Raw genomic sequence first — 14,863 nt, 5'->3', positions numbered from 1 at the left:
AGATGGTGATACTGCCTAGCTGGAAGTGTTTTAGCATGCTGACTACTTGCCTATAAAGTCTGTCTCTCCTGCCCCATGAAACTTGAGGTCTTCGATCTGGTTGTTACAGGTCTCCCTGGTCACTTGCCACAGCCTCCATTATGAATCAGTCTCTCTACTGAGGCTCTTGGTTTCTTCTTCAGGTTCTAGTTTTTGCTGCCTTTGTAATGGCAGGCGAGAATCCTCTTGAGATTCAGTCAGGCTTCTCAGATGACCAGTCGCTTGGTTATATCTCCCCACCTCCTCTCTTCTCACCCCTCTCTTCTTTCCTCTTCTGCTCAACTTAACACTTTGAGACACCTCCAGGATATGTTGTCCTGGCTTGGTAACTAAGTTTGAAATGTCCTTCACTTGCCAAAGCTTCCATTAGTCTTGTTGCTTGCTGTGGTCTTTTGAAGAGGAGAGTAGTAAAGGTAGGTGGGCTACATTAAAAATGAGGCATCAAGTCTTTAATAGGTTAACCTACCGTTTCAAGTATTAAGTAGGATTCATGACTTCATAGATGAACTTCCTAAATATCAACTTAATTTACTGGCAGAAACTATTTGGCAGATTTGGCTGTTTGGCTGCCAGGCCAGTTGTAACAAGTTCGGATGACCTGGATAAAAGCTGGGTAAAAATGGTACTTTATGCAACCTCTTACTGCTTTGGTCTAATATGTTAGCTACTGCTTGGGGGGTGGGTTATTGTGTTCTGGTTTGGATTTTTTTAATATATTTAGTCTAAAGAGAGAAATATGTTGTTTCAAATGAATCAGAAAGGAAAGTAATTCATTATGACAATGTTAACTTTAACTATTTATCTTCAATTACAAAGCTGACTCTGTTTGAGCTAGGTAGCATTCCAAAGTAACGCAAAGAATTTTCCCAACATATCTACAAATCAATATGAACAGTAAGCTGTGCTGAATTTCTGATTACCGTGTTCATCCCTCTTTTATTCAGTAGCACCAGTAACTTGCTTTCACATTTTACCTTTACAGGGAGAATTGTTTCTTTTAAGCAAGTGTAAAATTGGTTAAGCTGTAATATTCATTTAACAAAAAACAGTTGTGTGTTGTTTTCTCCAGTGCAAAAATACAAGTCATACCCAAGCACTTAAAAGAAGAAAAGGTTTGTTCCATAAGGAAAAGGGATTATATATGACTATGTTTTTATTTTAGACAAAAATAGGGGCAGCATTGATTGGTCTGTTGTATACTTAACAAGAAACATCAAGTTAGGAAGGAGGGTTTCTTCTACAAGTCTGTGGTATTCATGTAAACCTGAAACTTGTCCTATTCACTCTTTTACTGTGAATACTTATATCATCTGAACAAGAGGAAGAAATTGTTGCCTGTTCCATCCAAAACATTGCTTCAAGACCCCAAAAGTGAAGGATTATAGTATACTTTCCTGGAGTGTTTTTTGTTCAGCTTTGCTGTTTTGCCACTGGCATCCTTAAACATGTCACATATGACAAGTCAGTAATAGAAATCATAGTACTTCTGGTTGTGTGAGTATTAGGACAAAGGGAGGCTCTTTGCTTTAGTTTCTTTCAGGATTCTTTGAAGCCAAGTGCTTTGGTTCTGATTTGTTTATTCTAGTGCATTGATCAAAATCACCAAGTGGTACTGATGTTTGCTAATATTATTAGCTTATTTATCCCGTTCTCCTCTGTTGCTTCTTTCATGCTTCAGCTCTGTTTTGCTCTTCCTTAATTTCTCTGCCATGATATGTGGTGCTTTTTTGCTGCTGTTAGGAAAGCATCATATTGACGATTGGAGTAAAACAGACAGGTTCAAGATTCCAGTAGGAAGCACTAGATGCTGCAGAAGCATCTCCTGCTGCAGGAGAGGGATAGAGTATGTAACTTCTTTTAAGGTGACTGTGTATTAGGCTTTAATGCAGCATTTGCTAAAACCTGCATATTTCTTACCTGTTCTGCGAATGCAAATTCAAAAGAGTGCAGTACGATTGATCTCTGTTCAGACTGAGTTATATGTAACCTGGTGGTAGTATTGTGACTGCAAAAGACCACATGAAACAGCTTTCTGATTCAGTTAGTATAGTTGACATTTTTTATCGAGAGGGTTTATTTTGGACATTGCCAAATATGAGAATTTTAGGTATGTTCTTAATAGTACCACTGGTTAACTCAGTACAGATAGCAAGCATAGACAGGGCAGTGCTGTTAATGCTAATTTAAATTAGGCTAAGCTTAGTAGAGTTGAGGATAGGAATAGTCCGAGTTTTGGTTTGTCTTGTATTTTTTTAATGTGACTGACTTGCTTTTCAGGAATAGTTAAAGTTTGGTTTTCTTACTTTCTAATACATAAGCTTGCTCCAAGTATGATTTTATCATTTGAGTTGCATTGTATCTCAGACATAGCAAGATCTTTTAGGTTGTTGCATTTGCATATTAACAATTAAACAAAATCTTACCATTTCATGTTACAATGAGTTGAGAACCACTTTGTTCCATTTTTTGTTCAGGTATGTGGGGGACTCTGGAGCAGAAGAACTTTGTTTAGAGAGATCTGATTTGCCTTACCAGAATAAACCTTGTCAGAACTGAACCACTATTGTTAAAATTCTTTTAATTATAGCTGATCTTAATAAAAAGGGGAACTGTGACTTTTGCTAAATGGCCTTGACAGTATGAGCTATGTAACTTGCTTTCACCCTGACAAACCTAATTTCCTTCTATGATGAAATAGCTGGTTTTGCAGATGAGGAGATAGCAGCAGATGCTGCTGGTGAGAGCAAGTGAGGTAAGGGAGGTCAGAGAGGCTGTTGAGAGGAATGTCAGTATCCAGGGGGAATGGGCTGACACACAGTTCAGCCAAGGCGAGCACAAAGCCTTGCAGGTGGGAGGGACTAGCCCCATGCACCGGTAGAGGCTGGGGACCAGCTCTGGAGACACCAACCCAACTGCCTTCCAGGGTGCCCTTCTGGCAGAGCAACAGCTACATCCTCAGCTGTGCTAGCGCCAGCTGAGAGAGATTAATCCCTCTGTTGAGAACCTGTGGGACTGCATCTAGGTACTCGGGGAGGAAAATCCTGGTAAATGATAGTCACACAGAAACAGTTTGCCCACAAAGGCTGCAGAGTCTCTGTCCTTCAGGATGCTTACGGCTCCATCAGACATTCCTCCAAACAACATGTTCTAGTGGCCCTGCTTTCAGCAGGATGTCAGGACAACCAAAATTACTCTCTCTTGCTCTTGGCTTTCTGCCTGTTATGCCCCTCAAGAAGCAAAGGGCAAAATTGATCATCTTAATATGACAGACTGCATGCAACCTGCCGTAGGGTAGAATTAGATTGCAATCTGTTAAGCTACCCTAGGCTTGAGAGCAGGGATCCAAGAGGGATATGGTTTGGATGTTGACATGAGAACATTACTAGCTACTCTCCCTTAATGTGTGTCTGAGTCCTCCAGCCTTGACTGAAATTAATAGAAGCCTTTTGTATTTTAGGTGGTGATGATTATTTCATCACTCTCATGAGTGATGAGTTTGTAGGTATTCGTCTGGCAAGTAGGAAAACAACTTTTTGACTAATGATTTTTTGGTGCATAGATGGTGTCTTTAAAATGCATACTTCATATTCCTTTCAGGGCCATGTAAAAAGCAATATCCTGAAGATACCTGTATCAGTAAGGTAGCAAGACAGAGAAGATAAAATAAAGGCTAGAACTTTCAAATTTACTTGCTTTAGAAGCTGAACTGTAGAGGTGAATGTCTAAAAAATGAGTTTTCAGTTCCTTAATTATGATATGCTCTTCAGGCTTCTATGCTCGGAAAATATGAATGTAAAATGAATCATATGATGGTACCACAATGAGGAAGTGTCAGTCATAACATTTTTATATGATCAGAGAATGATTGTGTGTGGAGTCTTAAGTTCCAGTTGTTAATGAAACAATAAATTTTAATGGAAAAAGGCATGCTTTGAGAACATGCAATTCGTATTAGGGAGAAGAGATGTAATCATTAAGGAGGGTGGTCTACTAGTGAGGAATATAAAATTTAAAACTTACACTTGTTCCTGAACTTCTGATTGTTTTTTCCTTTTCGAAACAGACTTTGTTGGAATATGCAGAAAAGTGGAAAACATCAGAAGACCCTCTGCCTCTGCTGGAGGTGTACACGGTGGCTATCCGAAGTTATGTTAAAGCACGACCTTATCTTACCTCTGAGTGTGAAAACGTAGCCTTTGTGCTTGAACGTTTAGCACTGTGAGTATATTCTTTTTTTTTTACTAAAACCAACCTGTACAGTTTTAACTTTGCACCGCCTAAATGCTTTCCCAATTTGGTGTTAAAAAGGTTAGGAAGCACCTACCTTCCTCCTGGTGGATGCTGTATGTGAGAGAAAATATCTTTCGTTGTTTGAAATGAGGCAAGAAGGACTCCTGATATAGGACAAGCCAACATTCCTGGCTTGAAACACTTTGCTAATATTGATCTGCTTGCAGTCTGAAAGTGCATCAGTTTACACAGGCTTTTACAGGATCAGATTTGATGACAAATCCTTTTTTTTTTATTTTTTTTAACAGTGTCTTTAGAGGTTGCTTTCACAGTTTCTGCAAGAGTGTCTAGGACCTCCTTTTCTTTATGCGTTCAAAGAAAGCAAACTTTTGTGACTGATGTTTCAAACAAATAACTGTTTGGATATTAGAATAAAGAATTGTTGATTATATGTTTTAAAAGTCAAAAATTGCCTCAAATGATTCTTCCATTTGACTTCCAGAAGCTGTATTGAACTTCTACTGTGTCTGCCTCTGGATTTACCTGAAAATAAATGGGAAGAATTTCAGGCTTTTGTACAGGTGAGTTTGATTCATGGAGTCTTAATAGCTTTTCAGAATGGTTTGGAAACCTAGGAATGTTGAGCATGTAGCATGTTTGTAAAGAGCAAAGCCTTCAGCTGGAAATCCTATGTACGCTGCAGTAATTGCTGAAGCTCATGTTCACCTGCATGCAGCAGCTGTGGACAAAAAATATTTACACATTATTGAAAGAAAATTCATGTTTTAAGATAGATTTGTCTATTAACACTCTTAGAAATGAAATATTATTATATAAGTCATTCTTTACTATATGTGGTTGTGCATTTGAAACTTATGAATGAAAGGCCTCTTGATACTGCAGGATTGTTAGATCTCACAGAGGGCACTAGCTGGTTAAGGTTAGAGCTCTACTTTAAAGGAGAGTGTTGGAACAAGTTCTGCTCCTCAGTATTTATCACAAATATGTAGTGGGAGATCTTGTCTACAATTTAGAAGAAAAGGGGATTGGGGAGGAGGAAAGAATAATACTGAAAAAGACCAGATACTGTTGACTCAGGATTCTCAGCCTAAATAACATAGGAAGATGCAAGGCTGATTATTTTATAGTGAATTTTGATTAGCAACTGCCTGATATAAATCAGTTCTGAAGAGATGTGTTTGCTGAGGTGTTCCACAGCCTTCAGAGCAGGTCAAAAAATAATAGAAAAGGGAAAAGAAAGATGTGAACCTTCTTTTTTTTAAGGACCAATGTAAGTTGTGCATTGCTACTTCAGCTGATTTTTGCAGGTACTTCGTTTGCTCCCAAGTGTATGTCTGCTCCTAGATTTATACTAGTATATAAATGAAGTGAAAAGTATTTTAATTGATTTTAAGACTCCAGCCTGATTTCATCTTATTTGCATAGAACCATGCAGTGAGGTCTTACAGCTAAAATCTTTTGCAATTACAAAAATGTTTTTCCAGTGTCTCCAGGACTTAGAAATTGAGCCGCTGAAGCGTTTGAGAAGAGTAATAGTTTAGGCAGCTGGTACCAGACCAATACGTGGACCAGAGAAATTGCTCGTCCATTTTTAAAAGAGAGACCTATTTCAAAATTTAGTTTCAGAAATTTCAGAAGTAACCCTGTTATTAAATCTCAAGGTGAGTTTGAGGCACTCAGTTGTTTTCGTTTCTCAGCCTATGTCTTAGGCAACAGTGGCAGAAGTAAGATCTGTATTGGCTGAATATTAAGATTAGTTTGTTATACATTTAACTCTCTGTCTGGTAAGGGGTTATTTTTTCCACATAAGGTATAAAGGAGTGTGAAAGACTCATTTTTAATGTCTTTGTAACAATACTTTGTTTTGTAAAATATATTATTCAGGTGGCTCATAAAAACTTGATGGAAAATGGCAGCCGGGAACTGCACATTTTAACTACGCTTACACAAGAGAAAGGAGTGTGGAAGAACCCAATACTGTGTGGTATTCTTTCCCAGGAACAGTTGGACCCAGATAAAGGTAAAATTTAAAATTATTGTTGGGATAAAATATACCTCGTTTTTATAATACATTGATATGTTATTATGATACATGGAAGTTCTTTGTTTCATATAGTTTGTGATAGTTTATAAGCTGTATAAATAAATATATGTGTAGCATTGTCTGAATTATTAAGAGATTATGTTCATAGGAATAGATAAGTTATGTTGACATTTTGCACAAAACATAATCATACCTTGAGATCTCTTGCAGTTTTCTTTATAAGCCGTGTGAAGGGAGTTTACATACAGGTATTTGCAATGGGATAAGTTCAGTACTAGAATACAAAAATTACTTGATGTAAACAAAAAAACCCCAAACTGTACATATATATATATATATATTTAATGAGAATGGTATTTACTCAGTTATGAAATGCCAAGAGGGCCATTGCTGAAGATTTGTTTGGACCTGAGTTCTGAGAATGGCTGATAGCAGTTGCATAGGGAAGGGTATATGATCAACAGGGGCTTACAGTGATACTGTCCTGATATATTATTTCCATTGTTGATGATTGTAATTCAGAAGAGATATCCTTGTGTTAATAAGTCTTAGATGGTTTTTTGGTTCTTTGCAAAATTGGTTTTAGAATCTTTGTGAAGTGTCACACCTGAGCATCTGTGGCAGAGCTGCACTGTTCTTATATCAAGTAAACTAGTTCCTCTTACTGTCTGCCTGCCTTTAGCATGGTGCCTGCTTATTTCATATGATAATCTCTATTTGTTAAAAAGTAAACACTTCTTGTGTCTTTTAATGAATGCATCATAAGACATGATTCGTTAGACTGCTGTCGTATCTTCTCTCTTCAATCATATCTGTTCTGTATCTTCTTGCTTGACTGTCCCATTCCTCATAAGGGAACCAAAGGTTTATCCAGCGGTCGGTACGTAGGTGTACTGATTTTCTGCTTCCTTCTGCATTCCTTTCGTAATGTTTCCTAACATTAGATTTGCTTCTTGACTGAGCACTGAACCAGTGTTTTCTTAAATCAGAACTAAACCAGACATTTTTCTTCCTTGAGGACTAGTACCTGTTTCAGTGTTAGCACTTTCCCCTAGCATGCTGCCTGTTTTCTGTATATACAGTTAGGACATTTTTTCCTCAATGAAAATAATTTTGGTGATTTTATCAAGATTTTAGTTTTGTCTGTTATGCCACATTATGGACTACTAGCATGTTCTAACTACCCTGCTTTTGTCAGCGTGTTTTGTGACCTTGTTCTCTACTACCCCTTTCCAAACGTTTGTAAAAATGTTGGACATAGGTAAAGGTCCCTGGTACAGATCCTCCGGAAACCCCCCGAGTTTGTTGGGGTTTTTTTCTTTTCTTTTTCTATTAACTGATAATTTACCTGTACAAGGGTCTTTGTTTTACTACTAAGAGAGGTTGCTGTCTTCTAGGGATTTGAGGGACTTCTTTTAGTGCCTTTAAAAAATTAATTGGATCTCCTTTTATTCGTACTACCACAGCTCTCTTGGATAAGTCCAGTAAATGTATAATCTGATTTTTTTTTTTTTTACGAAAGTTGTGCTTACTCTTCCACAAGATTTACATTTTGACGCTTCTTTTAATTATTTATTACGCATCTAATAGAGACTGTGGATTTGCATGCAGTTCTCAGAGTTCCCTGGGGTACTCCTTTATTAGCTCCCTATCAACCACCCTCTAACCATCATAACAGAAAGGTACTTGTAAGAGAGAGATTTAATTAATCGCCTTGTAGTTGAGGCTTTTTAAGAACTCCCTCATGAGTTCAGCATTGGGTGAGGAGGACACAGGGTAGCAAGTACAGTTGTAACCATGGACTTCAGGAGAGCTCACCTTAGCATCTTTAGTGATTTTCGTGGAAGAATCCTATGGAAACAGGTCCTGCAGGGAAAAGGGGTCCAAAAGATCTGGTTGATATTCAAGGATCATCTCTTCCAGGATCAAGAACAATGCATTCCAATGAGCAAGAAATCAGGCAAAGGGGGCAAGAGACCTGCATGCTTGAATAAAGAACTCCTGTCATTACTCAAGCATAAGCAGGAAATACACAGGAGATGGAAGCAGAGTCAGGCCACTTGGAATGAAGACACAGAGGTTATCGGAATAAGTCGAAATGAGACAAGGAAGGCCAAGACCCATCTGGAATTAAATCTTTCCAAAGATGTCAAAGACAACAAAAAGGGCTTTTTCAAATACATCAGTAACAAAAGGAAAACAAAGGATAGTGTAGGCCCATTACTAACTGGAGAGAGAACCCTGTTGACAGCAAACACAGGGAAGACAGAATTACTTACCTTTGCATTGGTCTTTAGTGACAAGACCAGCCCTCAGGAATCTCTGGCACAAGAGACCAGTAGAGTGCCTTCATCAAGTTCACTGAATTCACTGATGGCACAAAGCTGGGAGGAGTGACCAGTACCCCAGAGTGCCATGCAGTCCTTCAAAAGGACCTTGACAGACTGGAGAGATGGGCAGAGAAGAACTGTTCGAAATTCAACAGAGGCAAATGCAGGGTCCTGCACCTGGGGAGGAATAACCCCAGGTACCATTTCAGACTGAGGGCTGACCTGCTGGATAGCAACTCTGTGGAGCAGGACCTGGGGGTCCTCATGGACAACAAGCTGTCCGTGAGACAACCCTTGTGGCAAGAAGGACAGCGGTATACTGGAGTGCTTTAGGAAGAGCATTGCCAACAGGTCAAGGGATGTGATCCTGCCCCTCTACTCTGCCCTGATAAGGCCACATCTGGAGTGCTGTGTCTGGTTCTGGGCCCTTCAGTATAAGAGAGACATGGAGCTCCTAGAACAGGTCCAGCAGAGAGCTACAAAGATGATTAAAGGACTGGAGGATCTCTCTTATGAGGAAAGGCTGAGGGAGCTGGACCTGCTCAGCCTTGAGAAGAGACAAGTGATGTCTATAACCCATGTCTATAACTATCTGAAGGGAGGGTGTCAAGCTGGAGTCAGGCTCTTCTTGGTGGTGCCAAGCAATAGGACAAGAGGCAACAGACAGAAACTGATGTGCAGAAGTTCCTCTTGAATATGAGGAAGAACTTCTTTACTGTGCAGGTGGCCACGCACTGGAATAGATTGCCCAGAGGGTTTATGAAGTCTCCCTCCTGCAGAAACTCAAGAACTATCTGGACTCAATCCTGTGGAATGTGTTCTTGAATGACCCTACTTGAGTACGGAGGTTGGATCATTGTGGTTCCTTCCAACCTTACCCATTTCGTGATTTCATAATGAGTTTGGTTTTGATGACTGTTCATTTTATCAGTGTTTTCCTGCAAAGTTTTTTACAGACATTTCAGGATTCCTTTTGCTTCTGAATGTTGTTTACTCAGGGATGTTTCTGCCTTGTACTTGATTGACTGAATCTTATAACAGTTGTTGCTTGTATCAGTGGCAAGATTGTTGTTATTACACATCCCTATTTTTGTACCTCAGTTGACAAGCTGTTTTCTAGCTATTGTCATTCTCTGTAATAATGCGTTATTTTGTGTCATCTTCTTGCTAATTGAAAGGATATTTTAATAATACCAAAATTATTGTTCTGTTTTCCTTGTCTGTATCAAGCATTCCCAGTGTTCTACCACTTACCCTCTCTCAGTGGACAACTGCCTCTTAGCAGTCTTCAACCTGAACTCCAGTATAAGAGTCTTTGGAATATTTGTAAACTTCACTTACAGGACTTTGCTTTTTGTTCTTAATGTTGCCTTTACCATTTGCTATTTCAGAAGTTCCCAAATATTTAAGCAGTCAGCTTGTTACACGGGTTTATTATCATTTGGCAGATTTGATTAACTCAGTCTTTGAGTAATGGCTAGTGTAAACATTTGTCTCTTGGAGGTGAAATTATCAGTTGAGATTGGAGGTGTTTTTCCTGATCATCCTCTTATGCTTTTGATGCCTCTATTTGTTTCAGTTATTCCTTCATGTTTTTTTTTATTTTATTCCAGTCTTAGTCATCTCAATTATGACCTATTCAGAATCTTTGCCATAACTGGGTATTTACTGAGTCAGTGATTATCTCTTATGGAAGGCCTCTGTTGTTGACTCCTGAAGGACAATTTGCCTCTTTGCATCTCCTGTAGGAAGTGCAGCTAGGTGTCTGTTTCATCTCAGAGATCGATACTTTTGGATTCCTTTATTTTCAGTTTTATAAACCCAGGACATAGTGTGAGATAAGTTCATGTTCTTTGATCACACAGTGCAGCTTTTTCGTTCTGATTACAGATGAGGAAATGCAGGCTTCTCTGAACTGGGTTGTTCTCTTGCACTCCTAGTTTTGAGAATAGTCTGTTGCATGGGCTCCACCTAAATATGAGCAGGAAGTACTCGCTTCCTAAGATGTTAGGGAGACTGTTCTCTGAGTGCCATGTCATTAAGTATTTGTCTTACTCCTGACTGCCTTGGGCACTGCTTGGTTTTCTGATGAATGTGTGTTTGTAAGGATTTGTGCACTAAGGAGCTCGAAAAAAACTAGAGGATGAATACCCAGTTGTTTAAAGCAGTGTTGAGAACAACATGCCTGTCACTGATCTCTTTGCTGATGAGTATTGCTGCGTTACTACAAGATGTTGATACAGTACTATGATATAAAATAGTAAAATCCGTTTTGAACTGTAGTGCAGGAACTACATGCATATAGTAGATGCAGATTTGTGGTTTTGTGCACATATAAGATCTTTTCACATTAGAAGTATTCAGCTACTTGTTTTGTCACCTGCTTGGGTGACAAACATTGGCATGGCCTCAGATTTTTAGTCCATGACCACAGAAGTTGGAAAACGCTGCTTAAGTTATTAGATTCTATAATAATAAATAAAAGAGAATAAAACAGAATCTTTTCTTGGGAACTGTTTAATGCTGATACCCCACTTGAGTTGTTTCTGAAGAAAATTTATCTCTCTTCCTCTGCAAGTGAAACATGACTATTGTCATTTGTGACTGTACTTGTTCCCACAATGCTAGTCTCTATGGGGGAATAGCCTGGAAATGAGTATTTGGATCCCTGATGAGCTGAGGAATATATTTTTTCTTGTTCTTGGCTGGTGACTCCAAAGAAAATTTATTTGCAGCAACTGAATTGCCAGTAGGATCTTTGGTTATCATCCGTGGGCCTCCTCAGTGCATATCTGGAGTTGACAGCATTACTTGTGACTACCATCTGAGAGATTTTCTGAGAAATTCCTTCTGAGTTTCCCAAATCTGTTTGGTTTTGCATCATGGATCAATCTGCATTAATTTAAGAGCTCCCAGGCAATGTTCCACGTAAGCAGTTCAGTGCTGAAAGGACAGATCCTTCCCCCAGTTCCTCATATCTTCTTGTTTCTTGCCTCTGTCTCTTGCCTATGTCTTTACCCAACAGGACAACAATTATGTGACTAGGCTGCAACTTCCTTATTCAAATTCTGGTTCCTCAGCGGTATTACCTCTTAAAAGTGTACTTAGGATCTGTAAACTACTTGTTTGTTCATGTGAATTTTTGTCTTTTTCTACCCTAAACCTATCTCCTATGCCTTTAAGGAATGTTTGTCAGATTTGGAGTTTTGTATATGTGGCATTGTAGACATGTGAGAAGTATCGTCCAAAATTACAGAATCCCATTGGGTCACAGGGGTAGCAAAGTACCAGTCTTCTCAAATAATATTTCAAAGATCCATTGGGAGCAGATTGGTAACATTCTTTGCTGTGGAACACCACTCTATCACTTTCCATCAGCCTCAGACAGTGGGAACAACTAGTCTCAGTACCAAAGCAGAAAGAAATCTGGAAAGACATATGAAAATAAAATATCTTATCCACACCATTAAATTCAAGAAGGCTGTATTAGCTGTGATCACTGACTAGTCAGAAAGGAAATGGTTCACCTGCTCATGCACTCATCAGCTGGTTCCACGTTGCTGTCAGACGTCTCATTGCATTTGCATGCTGACTGGACCTGCTTCTACTTGGAATTCACCTGCACGACTGCTTTTTTCTTGACATTGCATATGATGAACAAGAAGTACATGTATTTGGAGAGAGGAATTTTCCACATTTCTCCACTTCATTAATTGTTTAGGGAAGGAAACCTTACTAAGGTTGTCTTACTTTTTCACATCATAGTGTGTCTTTTGTCTTACTGGATACCTCCTGAACTACCAGGTAGCCTAATTTGAGACCAGGACTGATCTTATTCTAGAATTAAAGCTGATTTGAATTCATGACAACCAAAAATATAGGTTTCCTGAAGTTTTGTGACTGTCTGTCCAGTCTTATTTGTTAGTGTGCCATTGACTGAAAGCTGAATTACACCTCAGCGTTTGGGGTTATGTGATAGCCTGTTCAGTGGTGAAACACTCTACTACTGCACTTCCATCCTCAGTTTCTGTCAGTGTGGCTTGTGCTGTTCAGAACGAACCTGTTCTTCCATCCTTGAGATTGTCATTTTCTGGTATTGATGGTGTAATCCTTCAAAGCTGGTACTGAGGGTGAGTGGAGGAACTGTCTAGAGGAAAACAAGCTTGGATAACCTGACAAAAGGCCATGCTGCCACTGCTTTTTTGATACCTGACTATCCTTAGAGATTTAAACCTGGATGCCAAGAGTTAAGTTCTTGAATTTTTCATAAGTGTAAATGTAGTAGGCAGGCTTCTGAAGAATGTCCCACTGAAAAAAGCATCAAGGATACTACCATCACTATTCGGAGATTATCAAGATGGATAACAGGCAGAATTTAACAGCCAGCATGGAACTATTTTGAGTAATCAGAGCATCTGTCACCAGAAGTTGAATGATACCAGCAGCCTCACTTTTGAGAGGAACAAAAAACCTAGTGTTTTCATTCTGGGTATATTCAAAGAAGCCCTGTGGTCTTTTTACCCTTTCACCAGACAGTATGCCATCATAAAAGCATCTGGGATTGGTGCTGCATTCAACAGAATTGTGCTGAGTTGCTGTTTGTGTGAAGGATTCTGAGTCCCAACTCCTCGTAAATATGAAAGTATGGAGTCCAGTTCAGAGTCACCCACAGTGTGAGTGCACATGTGGACAAACACCTGAAGATGACTAAAGAGGTTACTGACTAGTAACTGAAGTTCTTTGAGGTGGGTTGTCCACATAAACATTCACTCCCTGGTTTCATCCTTCTTGGCCAGAGTGAGGTTGAAAAGACATAAAGGTCTGTGGTAGATAAATCTATACCTACCCTGCAACTGATGAAGGGCAGCGTTGTAGGCTTATGAGTGCTTTATAAGGCAAATGTTCTTTGCTTTGTGCTCTACAAGTCCTCTGGTCAGCCAAAACATGACATACGTGTGTGGACTGTCAACCATAGAGAACCTGTTACTGCAGAATTGTGCTTGTGGGTTGTTCCTGCTCTCATGTGCTGCTAATCTATGGATTACTTTTTCTCTGTTTTAATCCATGTACAGTATAAGCATTTTCTGTAATAAAAGTTCATAGTCATCCTCACAGACTTGGCATGGAATCCCTTGGTTAGTAGGACCTGACATGCCAGCTGTGGGATTCAAGGGAGTAACAGGGAAACTGTGTCTAAAAGGTTATATTCCAGTATCCGCAAGCTAATTTGCTAGAGTGAGTAGATCATAGTACCACCTGTCAAATGTCATCTGCTCGTCTTTTTTTCTCTCATGTTAGTTCTGTAATTTTACATGAATTCTGCACGTGCCTTGCACAAACATATTTGCAAATTTCAATGAGCAGGAGAACATTACACTAAAATTACATTTAATAATTTTTCCAAGAATCATTCCCATTAAATACTTCAGGGTTTGTGCTCAATTCAGCAACTTCTGCTAGGAAAAGCACTTATGCCTCAAAGCGGTTTTATGAATTTACAATTGTCAATTTGTTATTATTTTTCTACAATAACTTTTGAATAAGATAAAACATATTTATTGAATGTTAAAAAACAAAAAACCCGCAAAACCGTCAAAATCTCATCCTTAAGACTGCTCCCCATCATAGATTTACTCCTGTAACCTTGGCACTGTTTTTGTCTAAAAATGTCATCTGTAGTTCAGTTATGAAATAAATATAATTAAAATTCATGTTTTGAATGAGCTTTCAAATGTTAAACTTCATAGTTATAATCACTTGGATTAGAATAAAGGCTTAAGAGCTAATATGTAGCTTTAACCCTGAGGTCTTACTATATCTTGTTGAGAAGATAACAGAAAATGTTCTGATGCTTATGCAACACAGGCTGGCTGAAGCAGTAAACACTAAAGGAAGGGGATTACTGAGTTCTAGCAGATAGAACATAGAGTCTGAAATATTAAATGCAGTAATTATAATAATAAATCAGAGTGAAACATCTTGGGTTACCGATATAGCTTAAAGTTTAAGGTCTTCCTGTATCTTGTTACAGACATAAGGTAAAATGTTCCAATGTTATTCCAGGCAGACTATCTGGGACTAAATGTTATGAGTGAATGGATTATTGGAACCTGGTAGAGGAAGAGCAAGGCTGAAACTATTGAATGTAGTTAATCACTGGGTCATTTGTGGGTTGACAAGAGTATGAACGTTTTTTGTA

At 38.8% G+C, this 14,863-nt stretch overlaps 1 protein-coding gene across 1 annotated transcript in view; it reads left to right on the top strand.

The window, feature by feature from the left end:
* Positions 1 to 14,863, top strand: part of ZNF292 (zinc finger protein 292) — a 56,126-nt gene that overhangs the window by 21,298 nt on the left and 19,965 nt on the right. The window contains exons 2-4 of the mRNA XM_032681492.1: positions 4,103 to 4,257; positions 4,772 to 4,850; positions 6,175 to 6,310. Coding sequence (XP_032537383.1) covers positions 4,103 to 4,257; positions 4,772 to 4,850; positions 6,175 to 6,310 — 370 coding nt within the window. The remainder of the gene's footprint in view (positions 1 to 4,102; positions 4,258 to 4,771; positions 4,851 to 6,174; positions 6,311 to 14,863) is intronic.

Source organism: Chiroxiphia lanceolata, chromosome 3 (assembly GCF_009829145.1).
Source record: "Chiroxiphia lanceolata isolate bChiLan1 chromosome 3, bChiLan1.pri, whole genome shotgun sequence".
In the NCBI taxonomy this organism is placed as follows: domain Eukaryota; kingdom Metazoa; phylum Chordata; class Aves; order Passeriformes; family Pipridae; genus Chiroxiphia; species Chiroxiphia lanceolata.
The sequence above is the reverse complement of the archived record's forward strand: the minus strand, read 5'-3'. Positions and strand labels throughout refer to the sequence as shown.